This window comes from Notolepis coatsorum (assembly GCF_963971535.1).
Source record: "Notolepis coatsorum genome assembly, chromosome: 10".
Taxonomy (NCBI): domain Eukaryota; kingdom Metazoa; phylum Chordata; class Actinopteri; order Aulopiformes; family Paralepididae; genus Notolepis; species Notolepis coatsorum.
This window is the reverse complement of record NC_140174.1, coordinates 24912865-24930764: the sequence shown is the minus strand read 5'-3', so window position 1 is coordinate 24930764 and position 17900 is coordinate 24912865. Positions and strand designations below refer to the sequence as shown.

Sequence of the window (17900 nt, the reverse complement as noted above, 5' to 3'; positions counted from 1 at the left end):
AACACCGCCTAGCCAAGGCTGGTTCTCCTTTGGGCAGACTTTGTTTACCTGTCTGGGTGTCTAGTGGACGTCATTTCAATTGTGTATTTAATATACGTGTGACTAGAGCTCTTGGTCACTTTACGGCCAGACGATTATGTGTGAACATGATGTATCTGTCTGTAAACTGTCCTTTCATTGTGGCCACGGTGAAATAAACGTTTCTATTATATAATAATGACTCAGAATGATTTGTAAATGGCTCATCGTTTTTGTCCTTTAATATTTCCCATTACACCTCCTAACCCCCTACTCAGCCCCCAGGTCCCTTAGATCATCCAACATGGCCTTCCTGACTGTCCCTCGCACCAAGACTCGAGGTGACCGCTCGTTTGCAGCAGTAGCCCCCAGGCTATGGAATGGTCTTCCCCCAGACATAAGATCTGCTCCCTCTGTGGATGCTTTTAAATCCCGCCTCAAAACCCACCTCTACTCCATAGAGTTTGGCTAGGATTAATCCCTGCTCCCTTATCATTCTCTTTACATTTTTCTCTGTCAGCCTAGTGCTTATTCTGTCCCTCTTGTGTTGCTGCTCTGTGTTCTGTACAGTGTCCAGTTACTCTATTGTCATTCCCTGTGTCTTATGTCTGTTACATAGTCCTACTGCCATAACATATCGTCTAGTCTCCTATGTCTTACTATATTGTCGGCTGTATAGTCTTTGTGTCACAACATATAGTCTACTGTCCTATGTCATACTGACTGCAGTGGGCTACAGCTGGCAAACTGTGGTCACTCTCGGACGTTTAAGCGGGGATGGTTTGTAAGTTAGCACACGCAGGTCATGAAGGCGCTTCTAGCGATGAATCCCACCCATCTCTGCATCTCCAAAAATCATCACCTCGAAGGGCATTATCTTGCGTTCACTTACACAACACACCTGTATTAACAATACTGGAGATTAAAAGACCCACTAGTGGTCGTGCTGCTCCTTACACGAGATCTGATTGATTGATTGAAAATGTTATTAACACTTTGAGCGCCACGCCAGGTTTTCCTTTTTACCCGCTGAATGCCACCATCGGCGCCAATGTTAACGTTAATATCGCCTAATCTATGTTTTAAATTATGGCTATGTGTCTAATCTGCCCATCGCATTATCAAAGACTATTTTCCAGTCAGTGCTGTCAAGGCAGATTGTTTTTTTATCGCGTCATTTCCGTTTCAGAGCATTTAGAAAAGCACCAGTTTTCAGATAAAAAACAGCCCATTCTGGAGCATTCTATGAAAATCGTCCTTTACTGGAATATTCCACAACGTTGATATTCGTCGGCCTTTTTATGAATCGTTTTCAAATAAACGCTAGATGATCAATATTATACGTGCACGCAAGCACATTCGGGCCGCGCCGGATAATCGCCCCGTTGATTTCCTCTCTGACTTTTACAGTGAAACCGAAAGCGTCCATTTCACAAAACAGCCTATAACTTCATCAAAACTAGTCTGATTATCCTAAGACTGATAACATAGAGTCCTTACCTGACATCAGATGGTATCCAACTGGTATATTCCAATTCCTGATCACCATTCGAAAAAATCGATAAGTGTATGGATCCAACGCGATACAGTAGAACTCCATGATCCGCGGGGCTCAGAGGATCCAGAATGAACTCTGATAACCCCGGCTGGATCAGTGGACTGGAAAATGTGGAGTACCGGATTTTTCCCCCCATCCATTTTCATTGAGTCCATTCCAAAATCCCTTATGTCATCTGAAAGACGATAGGGGGCGCTTTTTTCCACATATAATCTCCGCAGAGCTCGTGTATACTCGGGTAGGCTCGCGTGATGCAATATGATTTCAGATCGCTAAAAAAAAAAAATAATAATAATTCTGAGAAATCTCGTGAGTGGCTTTCAACCACCTATAAAAAAACCTGAGATATCTCGTGAATGGCACGGAAAGTGTTAACAGATTGCAGAATGGGTACAATACAGTACAGCTCAATACACACAATTGTTAGGGGGATGCAGACCAGAGACAGACTTCGTCTTGTTTACATCAGGGTCCCCCATATTCAATTCATCATAAATCAGATGATCAGATCAAGATATGAAAACCACAGGTTTATTGACGACGCAAACAAGTTAGCATGATATCTGCTCGTGCCATCTGTCATTATTGTCTGAGTTTTTCCGTGACATATAGTGTCAAAGAAGCAGAGCAATGTTTCCTAAATCAAGGCTGATGGGCGATGTTTGCTGAATCAAGGCTGATGGGCGATGTTTGCTGAATCAAGGCTGATGGGTGATGTTTCCTAAATCAAAACTGATGGGGCAACTAGGAGGGATATGAGGACTGTGTCTATGTGTAACTAAGAGGGATATGAGGACTCCAACTGTGTGTATGTATAACTAGGAGGGATATGAGGACTGTGTGTATGTGTAACTAGGAGGGATATGAGGACTGTGTGTATGTGTAATTAGGAGGGATATGAAGACTGTGTGTATGTGTGTAACTGAGGGGTACAATTCCCTGACTGTATTGTTAGATATGATATTTAATACCACTACCTCATGTACTTTAACTTCTGGCCACCCAGTACAAGATATAAGTATGATGAACACTTTCCCACCTGATGAAACGAATCCACACAAATGTACCAAATCGAAGGTTTAATACAGCAAAAGGTGTATACAACGATCACTTAATTACATTTATGATTTGAAATATGAAATATGCACTTTTATGGCAAATGAGTATTCGTAGGTAAATCAACATTGAATGTCCAATCTCTGGTTACGCAGGGAGTAAGTATACAACCTGGAATATTTAGGAAAACGATAGCGATGGTACTTAAATGATTAGAGCTGGATACACTAAGGGGGGGGTTAGAGAAGCCGCTGGCGGTATCCCATCTGGCCGACGGTGTCTTGGGAGAATCCAAAGTCTTGGACACGGTGCCCACAGAACCTCGGACCGCAGACGAATACAGCTGGACCCTCTGTGGACGGTAGCTGCCGGTCCACAACGGAGAGACGTGAGGCGACCTCACTGGTGTAGAGCGCCGTCTCACCTGGAGTCCTCTCCGGGGGGTAGTTCCAACACTCCGCAGTGTTGGCCTTTATCCATGGAATAATCAAAGCACACAAAGCATAATCCAAGCCGTGGAAGGCTCGCCGTCGTCCGGGTAGAGTAATCCAATATACAGGTCCAGTCGCTCTTGGCCCGGAGCTCCTCGGATGCAATCACCATTAGGGGTCTGACCAGCCTGGTTAAGCGTCCAGATAACGTCAGGAACGATGGGGGTACTGATAACTTTAGAACTCTAACCGAACGATGCACCATACATAAATAGACTATTATTAGCTTAATAGAATACGTCCAACTCGACGGTATAGTGCCAAACTATGACTATTCAACTATTAATCTACACGATATCTCAATGCCTATTCTGGGCCAAGTAGGCCTTACTACACCGCACGTGCGTCGTGGGGAGGCTTTGCGTCTGTCACTCTGTTGGAGGGTAAAGAACTGGACTAAAAGAAAGTTCTACTTTACTTGCGCCATATATATATATGCGCTATGAACAAATAGTACCATTCGTATTTCGCCCGACATATTCCTGCGCGGAACCGGGGCTTGCCACGACATGTTAGGCGGCACGATTGAACTTGGACCTAGGGGTATGGCAACCTGGCGCCAGGTTCTCGTCCAATGGTAGAATGAAACTATTATGGGCTGTTTAGTAGACTAAAGGGATATTCAATGCATATTGTACAAGGAATATACAGGGGATATCAAACGATATACAAATACAATTAAATATATATATATAAATAAATATACATATTCGGTTTAATCTGATCCTTCACAACAGCCGCCCCCTAATTAGTCCCACCTAATTAGCTAAGCAGAGACAGATTAACCGCACTGTCTACCACTCAAGGTCCGCTGTAAGGGTCAGTCAACTCACAAAGTCATAGGGTCATGGTCATCATCGATAGTATCTGGGAGTCGGGGCAGTTCTATGAGCCTCGCCACGGGACGTGTGTAAGTGCGCCCTTGGACGAGTACTTCAGCTGCTCGGACCTTGCCATCGGCACCGGTGACCACTTTGCTTACGCGGCCAGCCGGCCACATAGCTCTGGGTAGTGACTGGTCAATAATCATGACGACTGTTCATTCTGTCAAATTGTCTCTCTCTTTTACCCACTTCTGGCGGGTCTGTAGAGACGGTAGGTAGTGAAGTAGGAAGCTGCTCCAAAACTTGTCAGCTAGTACTTGGCTGTACCTCCACATTCTTCGGCCGTTCGCTTCTTCGGGCCTGTACATTGTCTGGGGTAGCGCGGGGTCCAGCCGCCCCATTAGGAGTGTGTTGGGGGTGACTGGGTCGACATCTGCTACATCACTGGAGACGTAACCGAGGGGCTTTGAGTTCAATACTCCCTCGATCTCCGTGAGGACTGTCATTAGGACTTCCTCCGCCACAGTCTGGGCCCCAAGTACGGCGTACAGGGCTGTCTTTATAGAACGTACTTCTCGTTCCCAGGTTCCACCGAAGTGGGGTGCGTTCGGGGGATTAAACTGGAAGTCAATCTGGGCTGGAGCGAGGTGGGTCTTAAGTTCTGGGCCCATAGCTTGGAAGCTCTCTCTCAGCTCTCTTTTTCCGCCTTTGAAGTTGGTCCCGTGATCAGACAACAATGTAGACGGTTTTCCTTTCCGTGATGTGAATCTCCGGAAGGCCATAAAGAATGAGTCTGTGCTCATGGTCGGAAGGAGCTCGATATGTATCGCTCTGGTGGTCATGCATTTGAATACAATACCCCACCGCTTCTCGGTGCCTCTTCCTCTCTTTATATACAACGGGCCAAAGCAGTCCATGCCTGTGGAGTGGAATGGCTTGTCGCCGATTCGGAGGCGACAGGGGGGTAAGTCAGCCATCCGTGGTATGCTGGGCTGCGCGCGCCACTTACGGCAGTCTAGACAGGTTCGCTGGAAGCGCCGTACTGCTTCTCTCCCTTGCAATATCCAATAACGACGTCTGATCTCCGCGAAGACTCTCTCTGCTCCTGCGTGGTGTACATCCTCGTCGTATTTCTTTATGATCAGCTCTGTGACCTTGTGTCGGCTGTTCAAGACGATCGGGTGCTTAATGTCATCTGGTAGATCGGGGGCTCTCCGCAGGCGACCACCCACTCTGATGAGATTATGGGCGTCACTCTCTGGTGCCAGGTGAATCAGTCTGCTGTCTGATGGGACGGGGTTTCCTCCCTGTAGACAGTCTAGCTCATCGGGGAACGAGTCTCTCTGGGCTCGTTGTAGTAGAAGAAGTTCTGCTTCTTCGTAGTCAGCTGCTGACATGTGAGTGGTGGACTGAATCTCTGGGTGGTGCCGCAGGAATGTTCTTTGCTGCGCACTCTCTAGGGTAATGCAGTCATCTATGTTGGGGTCTGTGGAGGCGACAGTGCTCAGTCCACAGAACATAGGTTTCTTGTTCTCAGCCTCCTCGTTACTTGCTTCCCTCGGGGTGGGCGTAGGCCAATCTCCTTCCGGGAGCTTGAGGAATGCTGGTCCGTCACTGTAGATGTTGCGACGGGTTAGGTCATCCAGAGACATTCCCCGGGTGATGACGTCAGCTGGGTTGTGTTTGGTGTCCACATACCGCCAGCTTGCTTCTTCTGTTAACTCTTGAATCTCGGTGACTCTGACTCCCACGAAGACTTTGTATCTGCATGAATCGGACTTGATCCATGTGAGTACTGTCGTGGAATCTGACCACAAGATTGTTCTATGCACCGGGATGGTGAGTTCACGTTGGATTAACGTGGCTAGATGCGCTCCTGCGAGGGCTGCGCAGAGCTCTAGACGTGGGATAGATTGTTGCTTACGTGGGGCTATTCTTGAGCGGGCCAGGATGAAAGCAGTGTGTATCTTTCCTCCCATCTCTTGGGCACGCAAGTAGGCCACCGATCCGTAGGCTACTTCGGAGGCGTCGCTGAAGACGTGTAGCTCAATCTCGCATGTCTCTGGCCTCACTGTGGATGGGAAGTAGCTGCGGCGTATATTGACACCTGGGAGTGAGCGGAGTTCCGTCTCCCACTCTCTCCATGTTGAGGCAAGGTGTGCGGGTATTGGGTCGTCCCAGCCCTGGTCCTTGTCCCATAGTGCTCGTACAATCATCTTTGCCCTGGTGGTGTAAGTGTAGCCGGTGTGATCTTGTCTGCGTTGTGTTTAAAGTCGATTCGACCCCTGTTAAGGGATCGCCCTGAGTGGGAGTTGAACCCCGGACGCCGGCGTCGCGGGCGGCATCACAGACCACTAAGCAAGAAGTGAATTCACTGCTTGCTTCCGGGTCTGGATGCCTCTGGGGAGTGAGTTTACTTGCAGTACCGCTTACCATCCACAGCCACGTCACTACTTGTACCCGTGACTGCGGATATACTGCGGTACCTCCGTTACACTCACCCCACTAAACTCACACCACCCAGGGCATCCGGGTCTAACGGCACCACATGTAGCCGGTGTGATCTTGTCTGCGTTGTGTTTAAAGTCGATTCGACCCCTGTTAAGGGATCGCCCTGAGTGGGAGTTGAACCCCGGACGCCGGCGTCGCGGGCGGCATCACAGACCACTAAGCAAGAAGTGAATTCACTGCTTGCTTCCGGGTCTGGATGCCTCTGGGGAGTGAGTTTACTTGCAGTACCGCTTACCATCCACAGCCACGTCACTACTTGTACCCGTGACTGCGGATATACTGCGGTACCTCCGTTACATAAGGTAGAATACATCCCAACGGGTCATATTGTCTGGCGAGTGTTCTGTACACACTCCGTCTGGTGGTCGGTATCGCCGCCGACCTTCCCTGCTCTGGAGCCAAGGGTTTGTGTCTATAGTGGAGCGAGTCTGTTTTGAAGCGCCAGACTAGTCCTAGTGTCATTTCTTGGGCTTCTCCTGGGATTGTCGCCATCCAGGTCTCGCTGCTGGCAGCCTTGTCCGCGGAGGAGAGGCTGCGCAATACGTGCGGGTCACTGCTGGCCCACTGCCTGAGATCAAAGCCGCCTTTGATCAGGGAGGCGCGTAACTTGATTAGGAGAGCCTCGGCTTCTTCTTGAGTCGAGACGCTTTGTAAACAGTTGTCCACGTAGAAACTGTTCTTCACACTGTGTTGGACCTCTTCATCTGCTGCTGGGTCCTCTGTGACGTGTTTCTGTAGTGCAAATGTAGCACAGCACGGGCTGCATGTGGTTCCGAAGGGGAGTACTTCCCACTGGTAGATGGATGGGTTCTCATCTCCGATCTTCTCTCTCCATAGGAACCGTAGCAGAGGCTTGTCCTCCTCTACTAGTCTCACCTGCAAGAACATCCCTTTGATATCCCCGCTTATAGCCACCTTGTCCTGGCGGAAGCGCAGTAGCACACCTAGTAGGGAGGGGCCGAGTGTGGGGCCGGGCAAGAGCTCTTTATTCAGATTTTGGGATCCGATCTGGTAGCTGCAGTTAAACACAATGCGATCCTTGCCGTTGTGATGGACCTTGTGATGCGGCACGTACCATGATTCGGTCGTCTGATCGGCCTCTTTAATGTCAATCTTTGTTACGTGTCCCGCTGTGATTAGCTTCTCAATCTCAGCACACACTCTCTTGAGCGGGGTCTTTGGCTAAGCGCCGCTCTGTGTTCAGTAGATAGCGCTCCGTGGCGTCTTTCTTTGCGTGAAAGGTGGGCATTCCCTCTCGCCTCAGGAGTGGAGTTGCGTATCTCATCACTCCGCCGACTGTGACTCTCTTTGTCCCCTGCTCGAGTAGGTTGATGGCGTAAATGTCTTCTTTAGAGCGAATGTCTTTCTTTTCGTTCTTAAAGGGCATTGTCTCTAGGGTCCATAGCCTCTCGACATGCTGCAGGAGAGTGGTGTCTTCTTCTGTCGTTCTGGAGTGGAAGCAGCTAGTGGCTGCTGTTCGGTTGAGAGATTTAGCGAGGGGGCCTTGTAGGGTCCACCCTAGGCGGGTCTCGACTGCTGCAGGACAGCCTCGGGGGCCTGTATGGACCCGGTCAATCGGGACTATGAGTTCTGCATGGTCGGAGCCTATCAACAGGGTCGGGGTAGCGCCGTCTATGAGCGGGATAGGTAATTGGCGCAGGTGCACATATTTATCCATCAACTTGGTGACAGGGTAGGTGTACTGCGATAGTCCTATTTCTTGGCTGGTGAAAGCATTTGTAATCTTGTACCGTCGCTCTGGCTGCCCGTTGGCTGCGATGGTGAAGGAGACATTCTCGCCCTTTATCGTCTTTAAATCTCTTCTTATTGTCCGAATCGTCATTTCGTTCTTGCTCCCCCGCAGTCCCAGCTGGGTCGCAGCGGAGGCGAACAGAAGGGTCTTCTCTGACCCGTCATCAAGGACGGCGTAAGTGTCCATGACTTTATCTTGGTAGCTCAATGTAACACGGACTACCTTTAAGAGCACTTGGGCTCCGCTGCTGCTGGCGGGGTCAATGTACATGACACTTGCCTTGGTGCCGCTCCGTGGTGCAGGTATAGGCCGTCTTCCGTTACTTTCGTGTAGTATATCTAGATGGGCTCCATCGCACCGGCTGCACCTTTTCTTTAGGCGACATTCGGCTGCCTCCGCGCACATCGATAACAGCGCCGGTTGGACTTTATCCATTGACTCACTTCTTCTGCATTCATCTTTGTGAATAGGTCACATTGTGACAGCCAGTGTTCTTTCTCACAGTAGGGACACGCTATCTTCCACTTCTCTTTTCTCGAGGGGGTGCTGTGACTCTTACTGCTCGGTACTGACTCTGATTGGTGCATGACAGTCACCGATCTTCTTCCATCATTTATTCTCCTGGGTCCCTCTCTGGAGCTTGGCGTGCTCCGCCCGAAGGTGTCCAGTCGTAAGCTGCTGACTTCTCTCGCCAGGAAGTCGGCTAGATCAAGGAGGGATGGCTCGGGGCCGTTGGGATCCCGGTAATCCCTCTGCCGCCTAAAGCGCTCCTGTCTTGCGGGTGGCAGCTTCTCCAAAATCCTCTCGACGTTAGAGTTGGCGTATAGCTCATGCATGCCCTTCTCCCGTTGCGCTCCCAGCATCCCTACCAGGGACTGCACTTTGATTGACAGGTCGTCTAGTGAGCGATTGTCTGTGGCTGGGGGTAGGCGGTCAATATGCCTTATCTCCTGGATTACGTAATCCCATATACGTCCATATCTCTGATCCAGCGCTGCAAGGGCCGCTGTGTATGGGGTCGAAGAGGTAGCATAGGCTAGCGCTATATTGTGCGCGCGCGGTACTTTCAGGTGCTTCAGTAATATTGCATACTTGTGGCGTTCATCAGCGACATCCACCATCATTGTCTCTAAGCACATCCGGAGCTCCGTGTACTGTGCTCGACTCTCATAGGCGAAGTCTGGGAATGACGGTGTGGCATTGTATGACGCCGTGGATGGCTGATACATCGGCGAGCGTTGGGGGAGAGACCTCCTGGGCGAGTCCCCTCTTGCGCCTCGCTGTGGGCTGGTACTGGCAGGGTACCATGGCCCGCTGGTCCAGGTGCTATTCCTCGGGGCTGGTCGTGCGTCGTGCTCACCCGTGAATAGAGTCGGGGGTCTGTAGCGCAGCGCCGCGGGGGTATAGCCTGGACTGTATGGGACCTCCTGGTCCGGTGGAGTACTGTGCTGTCGTCGGGCTTGGTTCTCCTCCTCTCCCTCTTCTTCCTCTATCAGATCTTCCAGATTCTGTAATCGTTTATTTAGCTTCTCCGCAGTGTATGCCGCTCCTTCCTTGTAGCTGGGTCTCGCTTGGACCGGTATGGGAAGGGGGTCTGCGGGGGGTCTAGACTCGGTCTGTTGGTCAAGTTCAGGGTCGCTTGCTCGTTGTGGTGACGCTGCCCTTGACTGTTGTCTCGACGAGTTCCTTGAACCCCTGGCGGAAGGAGAGGGTGTTGTCCTTTTGATCAGCTGCTCTATTAGTTGCGCTTGTAGTCTGTCGCGCTCTGCGTCTCTTTGGGCACCGGCAGCGGCACGCTGGGCGTCGGCCCGGTCTCTTGCCATATTCTCTTCTGTCTGGAAGCGTCTCATCTCCAGGCGTGTGCGCTGTTCTTCGCTCCGTTGCTGTGCTTGGAGGTGTTCGCGCTCGCTAAGCATCTGCGCTTGGAGTCGGTCGCGTTCGGTAGAGGCTGTCAGGCTGACGAGGAACGCCTGTTGTAGTATCCTCTCCGCTTCGCTGGGGGAAGGCGGTTGTGGAGGTGAGCCGCTCCTGCGTGAGCCGCTCCTGGGGGTACTCGTTGGGGAGTCCTGGAGCTCTAGTTCCTCGGCGCTCTCCTCCTCTTCTTCCGTGCAGAGTTCTCTCTCTGTAGGGTTGTCTTCCTCCCGGGGCTGGTCGGGGACTACTTCTTGGGTAGTGGCGGGGGGTAAAGGCATGTCAATTCCCTCCTGGTCCCCACCGTGAGCTTGGTCAGTTACATTAGGACCTACTATGGCCTCTGTGGTCGGGGAAACCTGGTCGTTAAGGTCAGACATAATTTTACTTTCTACTTTTACCGCGTTTACCGTTTGTCGAAGGCTAGGTAGTTGACTGACAGTGTAAGCCTCTAAGTACTGAGGTGTCTGTCGTCTGCGCCGCGGGCGTTCTAGGTTAGGAGGATCGTTTCGTGGAGTGTTCATCATAGGCCATTTCGATATTAATAACACTATATTAATATTACACTAGTTACCATCCGGCTCGAATGACCAATTGTAACTGAGGGGTACAATTCCCTGACTGTATTGTTAGATATGATATTTAATACCACTACCTCATGTACTTTAACTTCTGGCCACCCAGTACAAGATATAAGTATGATGAACACTTTCCCACCTGATGAAACGAATCCACACAAATGTACCAAATCGAAGGTTTAATACAGCAAAAGGTGTATACAACGATCACTTAATTACATTTATGATTTGAAATATGAAATATGCACTTTTATGGCAAATGAGTATTCGTAGGTAAATCAACATTGAATGTCCAATCTCTGGTTACGCAGGGAGTAAGTATACAACCTGGAATATTTAGGAAAACGATAGCGATGGTACTTAAATGATTAGAGCTGGATACACTAAGGGGGGGGGGGGGGGGTTAGAGAAGCCGCTGGCGGTATCCCATCTGGCCGACGGTGTCTTGGGAGAATCCAAAGTCTTGGACACGGTGCCCACAGAACCTCGGACCGCAGACGAATACAGCTGGACCCTCTGTGGACGGTAGCTGCCGGTCCACAACGGAGAGACGTGAGGCGACCTCACTGGTGTAGAGCGCCGTCTCACCTGGAGTCCTCTCCGGGGGGTAGTTCCAACACTCCGCAGTGTTGGCCTTTATCCATGGAATAATCAAAGCACACAAAGCATAATCCAAGCCGTGGAAGGCTCGCCGTCGTCCGGGTAGAGTAATCCAATATACAGGTCCAGTCGCTCTTGGCCCGGAGCTCCTCGGATGCAATCACCACTAGGGGTCTGACCAGCCTGGTTAAGCGTCCAGATAACGTCAGGAACGATGGGGGTACTGATAACTTTAGAACTCTAACCGAACGATGCACCATACATAAATAGACTATTATTAGCTTAATAGAATACGTCCAACTCGACGGTATAGTGCCAAACTATGACTATTCAACTATTAATCTACACGATATCTCAATGCCTATTCTGGGCCAAGTAGGCCTTACTACACCGCACGTGCGTCGTGGGGAGGCTTTGCGTCTGTCACTCTGTTGGAGGGTAAAGAACTGGACTAAAAGAAAGTTCTACTTTACTTGCGCCATATATATATGCGCTATGAACAAATAGTACCATTCGTATTTCACCCGACATTCCTGCGCGGAACCGGGGCTTGCCACGACATGTTAGGCGGCACGATTGAACTTGGACCTAGGGGTATGGCAACCTGGCGCCAGGTTCTCATCCAATGGTAGAATGAAACTATTATGGGCTGTTTAGTAGACTAAAGGGATATTCAATGCATATTGTACAAGGAATATACAGGGGATATCAAACGATATACAAATACAATTAAATATATATATATAAATAAATATACATATTCGGTTTAATCTGATCCTTCACAACAATGTGTAATTAGGAGGGATATAAGGACTGTGTGTATGTGTAACTAAGAGGGATATAAGGACTGTGTGTATGTGTAATTAGGAGGGATATGAGGACTGTGTGTATGTGTAACTAGGAGGGATATGAGGACTGTGTGTATGTGTAATTAGGAGGGATATAAGGGCTGTGTGTATGTGTAACTAGGAGGGATATGAGGACTGTGTATGTGTAACTAGGAGGGATATGAGGACTGTGTGTATGTGTAATTAGGAGGGATATAAGGACTGTGTGTATGTGTAACTAGGAGGGATATGAGGATTGTGTGTATGTATAACTAGGAGGGATATGAGGACTGTGTGTATGTGTAACTAGGAGGGATATGAGGACTGTGTATGTGTAACTAGGAGGGAAATGAGGAATGTGTATATTTAACTAGGAGGGATATGAGGACTGTGTGTATGTGTAACTAGGAGGGATATGAGGACTGTGTGTATGTACAGTATAACTAGGAGGGATATGAGGACTGTGTGTATGTGTAACTAGGAGGGATATGAGGACTGTGTGTATGTGTAACTAGGAGGGATATGAGGACTGTGTGTATGTACAGTATAACTAGGAGGGATATGAGGTCTGTGTGTATGTGTAACTAGGAGGGATGTGAGGACTGTGTGTATGTGTAACTAGGAGGGATATGAGGACTGTGTGTATGTGTAACTAGGAGGGATGCGAAAAGGCACATTTAAATTGCCTTGTGTACATTGACAATAAAGTAATCTTATTCAATCAAGAAAGGCTGTATGTATATAAGATGCTATGGTAATGTGTGTCAGTGTGTGTGTGTGTGTGTGTGTGTCTTACGTCTCCGTCAGTGGTTTTGATGAGGAGCAGAGTGGGTTCGTTGCCTTCACAATGGGCGTAGAATCTGAAGGAGGAAGGGAAGGGGTTAACCGTTGAAGGCAGTAAACTGAAACATCGTAGACCTTTTTTTTCATGGGCAATAGCGGTGTACTTTGGATCGCTAGATTTACTGAAGCACCAATTCACATCAAAAGAACCAGAGCGGTGGTTAGTTATTAACCAAATCTGATGACATCCTAAGTTAAAGGTTATTAAGTTTCAGGGATGAGGGATTGGTTTACATTTGCAGAGCCTGACATCTGTTTAAAACATATACTATATTCCTTCTTATGTCATTCAAAAGATGTAAATCAATATAATCTTAAGGCACTGTGAACCAAATATAAGCCTACTTTTGATATACTTCTTGGAATAGTAAATATGTTTGTAAAATAAAATGCAAAGCTTTCTAGCTTCAGAAAGTGCTCCAAGGACCTACTTTTCCCCTGGAGACAGTTCAGTTATGAAAAATATACATTATACTTCCCCTACAAACTACAAAGTGCACCTTTAATCTGCCTCATGGAATTGTATTCTCATTTTGGAGACAACCCAACTAACAGGCCTGTGTGAAAGATGTTTATAGATGCAACTTTCCAGGAAATGACCATCTCCGGAAAACACATTATGTATGCTGCCACTAACATTTGTATCTATCCCAGGGCTTTCCCTAAACAACGGTATATAGGGGCACAGCGCCACTATGACAACGTGCCAGCACCACCATGTGTTTAAAAGAAAAAAGAAACATTTGGCCTTGGGGCAGCTTAGAAACAGACGCATCATTGTCTAATACATGATTGCTTGGTCCTCTGTTCCACTGTGTGTGTGTGTGTTTTCTTGTTCAACGTTAAACTATAGTGCAACCGTATACACTATATTTAAATAAATAACTTATTTGAAACTTACCCTTGTGTTTGCTATTTCATTGAAATTATGTTTTTAAGTTGCAGGAAATTACAGCAAATGGCTTTCTTTATTGCAAATGTTTTGCCACCCCCTAGTTGCGACTAGGCACCATCTTGTTTGAGAGTCCTGGGGAAAGCCCCGTATCCACTACTGAATTTGTTTTTCGGCTAAAATGATACAAGAACAAGACAGGCATTCACAACAACCGAGGTTTGTTGGGTAATTGTGATCAGCTTGGTCCGTCTGGGACCGAGGAGGAGGTTCCTCCCCGTTTCTCTTAACCCTTTCACTACCACACTACAGAAGGTTAACCTTTCACCACCACACTACAGAAGGTTAACCTTTAACCCTCCACTACCTCCTCCCTGTCCTCCACTACCTCCTCCCTGTCCTACACTACCTATAATAATAATAATTTATAATTTAGGACCTGCTCCGAGGTCATCAATTGGCACACATGCGATGCATGCATGCAATTCGTATCTGCGATTAACCCATCCCGTCGCCCTTCCCCCCCAAGGGCAGCCGGGAGCAGACAGGCGTCAACGTGAGCCGCGCCAGGGGACCAATCCAAGTGCTCCTGTCCGTCTTCGTCAAGGACGCCACAGCGTTAGCGATCTTGTTGTTGTGCATGTTTTTCCATTGGGTTTATCTTATCGGGGGGAAACCCTTGCGAGCACGGGGAGAACATGCAAACTCCACACAGAAAGGCCTGGGAGATACCCCACCTGGGTAACTGGCATCATGGAAACCTGGTCCCCAAGCGGGAATCGAACCCTGGACCTTCTTGCTGTGAGGCGACAGTGTTAACCACTACACCACCGTGCCGCATACACCGCATACACCGCATACACCTACCTCCTCCCTGTCCTCCACTACCTCCTCCCTGTCCTCCACTACCTCCTCCCTGTCCTCCACTACCTCCTCCCTGTCCTCTACTACCTCCTCCCTGTCCTCCACTACCTCCTCCCTGTCCTCTACTACCTCCTCCCTGTCCTCCACTACCTCCTCCCTGTCCTCCACTACCTCCTCCCTGTCCTCTACTACCTCCTCCCTGTCCTCTACTACCTCCTCCCTGTCCTGCACTACCTCCTCCCTGTCCTCTACTACCTCCTCCCTGTCCTGCACTACCTCCTCCCTGTCCTCCATGACTCAGAAGCATTGTTGCCAATAGTAAAGTAAAGGAAAAGAAAAATCTGCTTCCACCATCTGCTCAGGTCCCTCAGTGGAGGAAAGACGTCGATCCTCTCCAGGACGTAAATCATTTCGTACGATGAGCCGCTCAAATGTGAGATTATCGTGAAGAATTCACATCTTGAAACTTGTTGACAACTTATACGTCGGTCGTACATATGGATTAAAATCTTCCTCTTGGAGAACATCTGTTGGCAGGAGGAGGTCATGCTACACAATTAATATTTTTCAAAAGATTACATTTTCTCCTCTATCCCTCTTTATTTTTCTCATATATATATATATATATATTAGGGCTGTCAGTTTATCGCGTTAATTAGATTAATTAATTACACAGCAAATTATCGCGTTATGAAAATTAACTCAAAATGTATTACATTTTTTTTATAAATATATATTTTTTTTATCTCATTCATTCCATAAGAACGTAGAATACACATTACAGACTTTTTTTATATGGCCCATTTGCATGTTCTTGGAATCTGATTCTAGGGACATCTATGGATCTCAGGGAATGTATTCCCAGTGTCAGAAATACTGTGTCTGTTACTAGGTTTGAGTAAATTGTAATGACCCAAATGAGAATATCAATAAAAAACATTTTTTATCTTTGACTGTGAATAACACTATGCTCAAATTGACCAGACCTGAAAAATCTAAGCAAATTAATAGATGGAAGATGATTAAACAGAAGGTTTTGTAGATACAGTACTGAATTCTGCCACCCGGACACATGCAATTTGAAATATGATTATAGAATATAGAATATCAGGCATAAAATGGTTATGCGATTAAAATGCGATTAATTAGATTAATTAATTACAAATCCTGTAATTAATTAGATACATTTTTTTAATCGCCTGACAGCACTAATATATATATATATATATATATATATATATATATATATATATATATATATATATATATATATATATATATATATATGAGATATATATAGATAGATAGATTGAAATGTCTTTATTGGGAATAACCCCTTGAGATGAAACCATCTAGTTTTCAAGGGGGTCCGCAAAAATATATAATATATTTTTGCCTATATTCATGTCTTTCTACTATTACCCTGCCCACACCTGTACCCCCTCCCTCATGCTGATATGATGCCCGCATTTCCCCAAGGGGATCAATAAAGGAATATCTTATCTTATCTAATCTTATGGGGAGGGAAGGAGTGAAACGCTTTGGGACAACGTTTTAAGACTACGTTTCAGGACGCTAGAGTTAAAAGCCTCAAGCTACGTTTTGAATGTCCCACTTTGGGTCATCAGATGGTCAAGCCGTGTGCCATGATGACACGCTTCCACAGAGGAGCTTCATTCATCACTGCCTCTCCATTCCAAAGAGAACCCACTTCACTGTAGGTTTGGGGCGATGTATGGCCTCAGGGCTTTCTCTAAACCAGTGGTTCTCAAACTGTGGTACGCGTACCACTAGTGGTACTTGGTGGTACTGCTGGTGGTACTTGAAAACATTTCCAAAAAAAAAAAAAAAAAAAAAAAAAAAATTTTTTTGTCAGGCCACTGAATTTAGAAGCAGGCCAGGCCAGTGTTTCTGGTTGCGGCGGCGCGATAGTTAGATAATCTAAGTGGGGAACAACCAGGAGATCACTGTGACAGAGAGTAATGCAGTCTAAACAGTCATAAATCTTTAATTCAACTTCAGCCCTGATCATAACCATTTATTTTTAGATTTTTTTTTGTAATTGCTGCTGTAATTACCCCCCCCAGAAAAATTTACTTTGCATTTGATATATTGAAAATATTTTACTTTTTGTGTGTGTGTTTTTTTTAACAATAATTTGTGATGCCATCACACAAACTGGCATTTAAAGGGTAAACATTAAAAAATGTATTGAATATGTGTTTTCTTTTCTTTTTTACAATAATTTGTGATGCCCATCACAAACACTGGCATTTAAAGGGTAAAAATTCAAATATTCCTGCACCAGAATGCAGGAAATTAAGTTTTTGTAACAAAATAATTGTGTGTGTGTGTGTGTGTGTGTGTGTGTGTGTGTGTGTGTGTGTGTGTGTGTGTGAGAGAGAGAATGACGGACAATTGCTTGCTGTGTGTGAGAGAGAGAGAGAGAGAGAGAGAGAGAGAGAGAGAGAGAGAGAGAGAGAGAGAGAGAGAGAGAGAGAGAGAGAATTAAGTACATTTGCTGAAATACAGTTGTTCTTAATTTTCTCACTTGCTATGTGAGAATGTTAGTTATTATGTTCTCAATGCCCCTTGCATTGTATGAGTTGTGTGGAAGCGTTTGCTAGTTCTAGTGCTATCCCTTTGTACATTGTGGCTGTGTCTGACAAAAGTTAACAATAAATAATGGTATTAGGAATACATTTGCCTCCTGTGTGAACTGTGCATAGCTGAATAGACTGTATTTCAACGCCGGTCATATGGTGGTACTTGGAGAGCCAGCTACGTTCTCAGGTGGTACTTGGTGTAAAAAGTTTGAGAACCACTGCTCTAAACAATGGAATGGGGGCGCAGTGCCACTATGACAACACGCCAGCACCACCACATGGTCTTATTTTTATTTATTTATTATTATTAACTTTTTTTGCAGTTAAAGCTTGGGGCCAGCTTAGAAACAGACGCATCATTGTCTGATACATGATTGGTCGGTCCTCTGTTCCTTTGTTTAGCTGTGTGTGTGTGTGTGCGCATGTGTGTGTGTGTTTTCGTGTTCAACATTAAACTATTGTGCAACCTTATACACTGTACTTTAAGTTGCAGAAAAAACGTTTTTTGTCTCCCATGACAAGTTTGATGACTAAGGAAACCCTGCTCACTGGTACATTAGCTAAAACT

The 17900-nt window shown here is 46.8% G+C and overlaps 1 protein-coding gene across 1 annotated transcript in view; it reads right to left on the bottom strand.

Moving 5' to 3' along the window:
• The window catches only part of tbc1d24 (TBC1 domain family, member 24), a 47258-nt gene that overhangs the window by 7689 nt on the left and 21669 nt on the right, over positions 1–17900 (bottom strand). The window contains exon 4 of the mRNA XM_084322464.1: positions 12924–12987. Coding sequence (XP_084178590.1) covers positions 12924–12987 — 64 coding nt within the window. The remainder of the gene's footprint in view (positions 1–12923; positions 12988–17900) is intronic.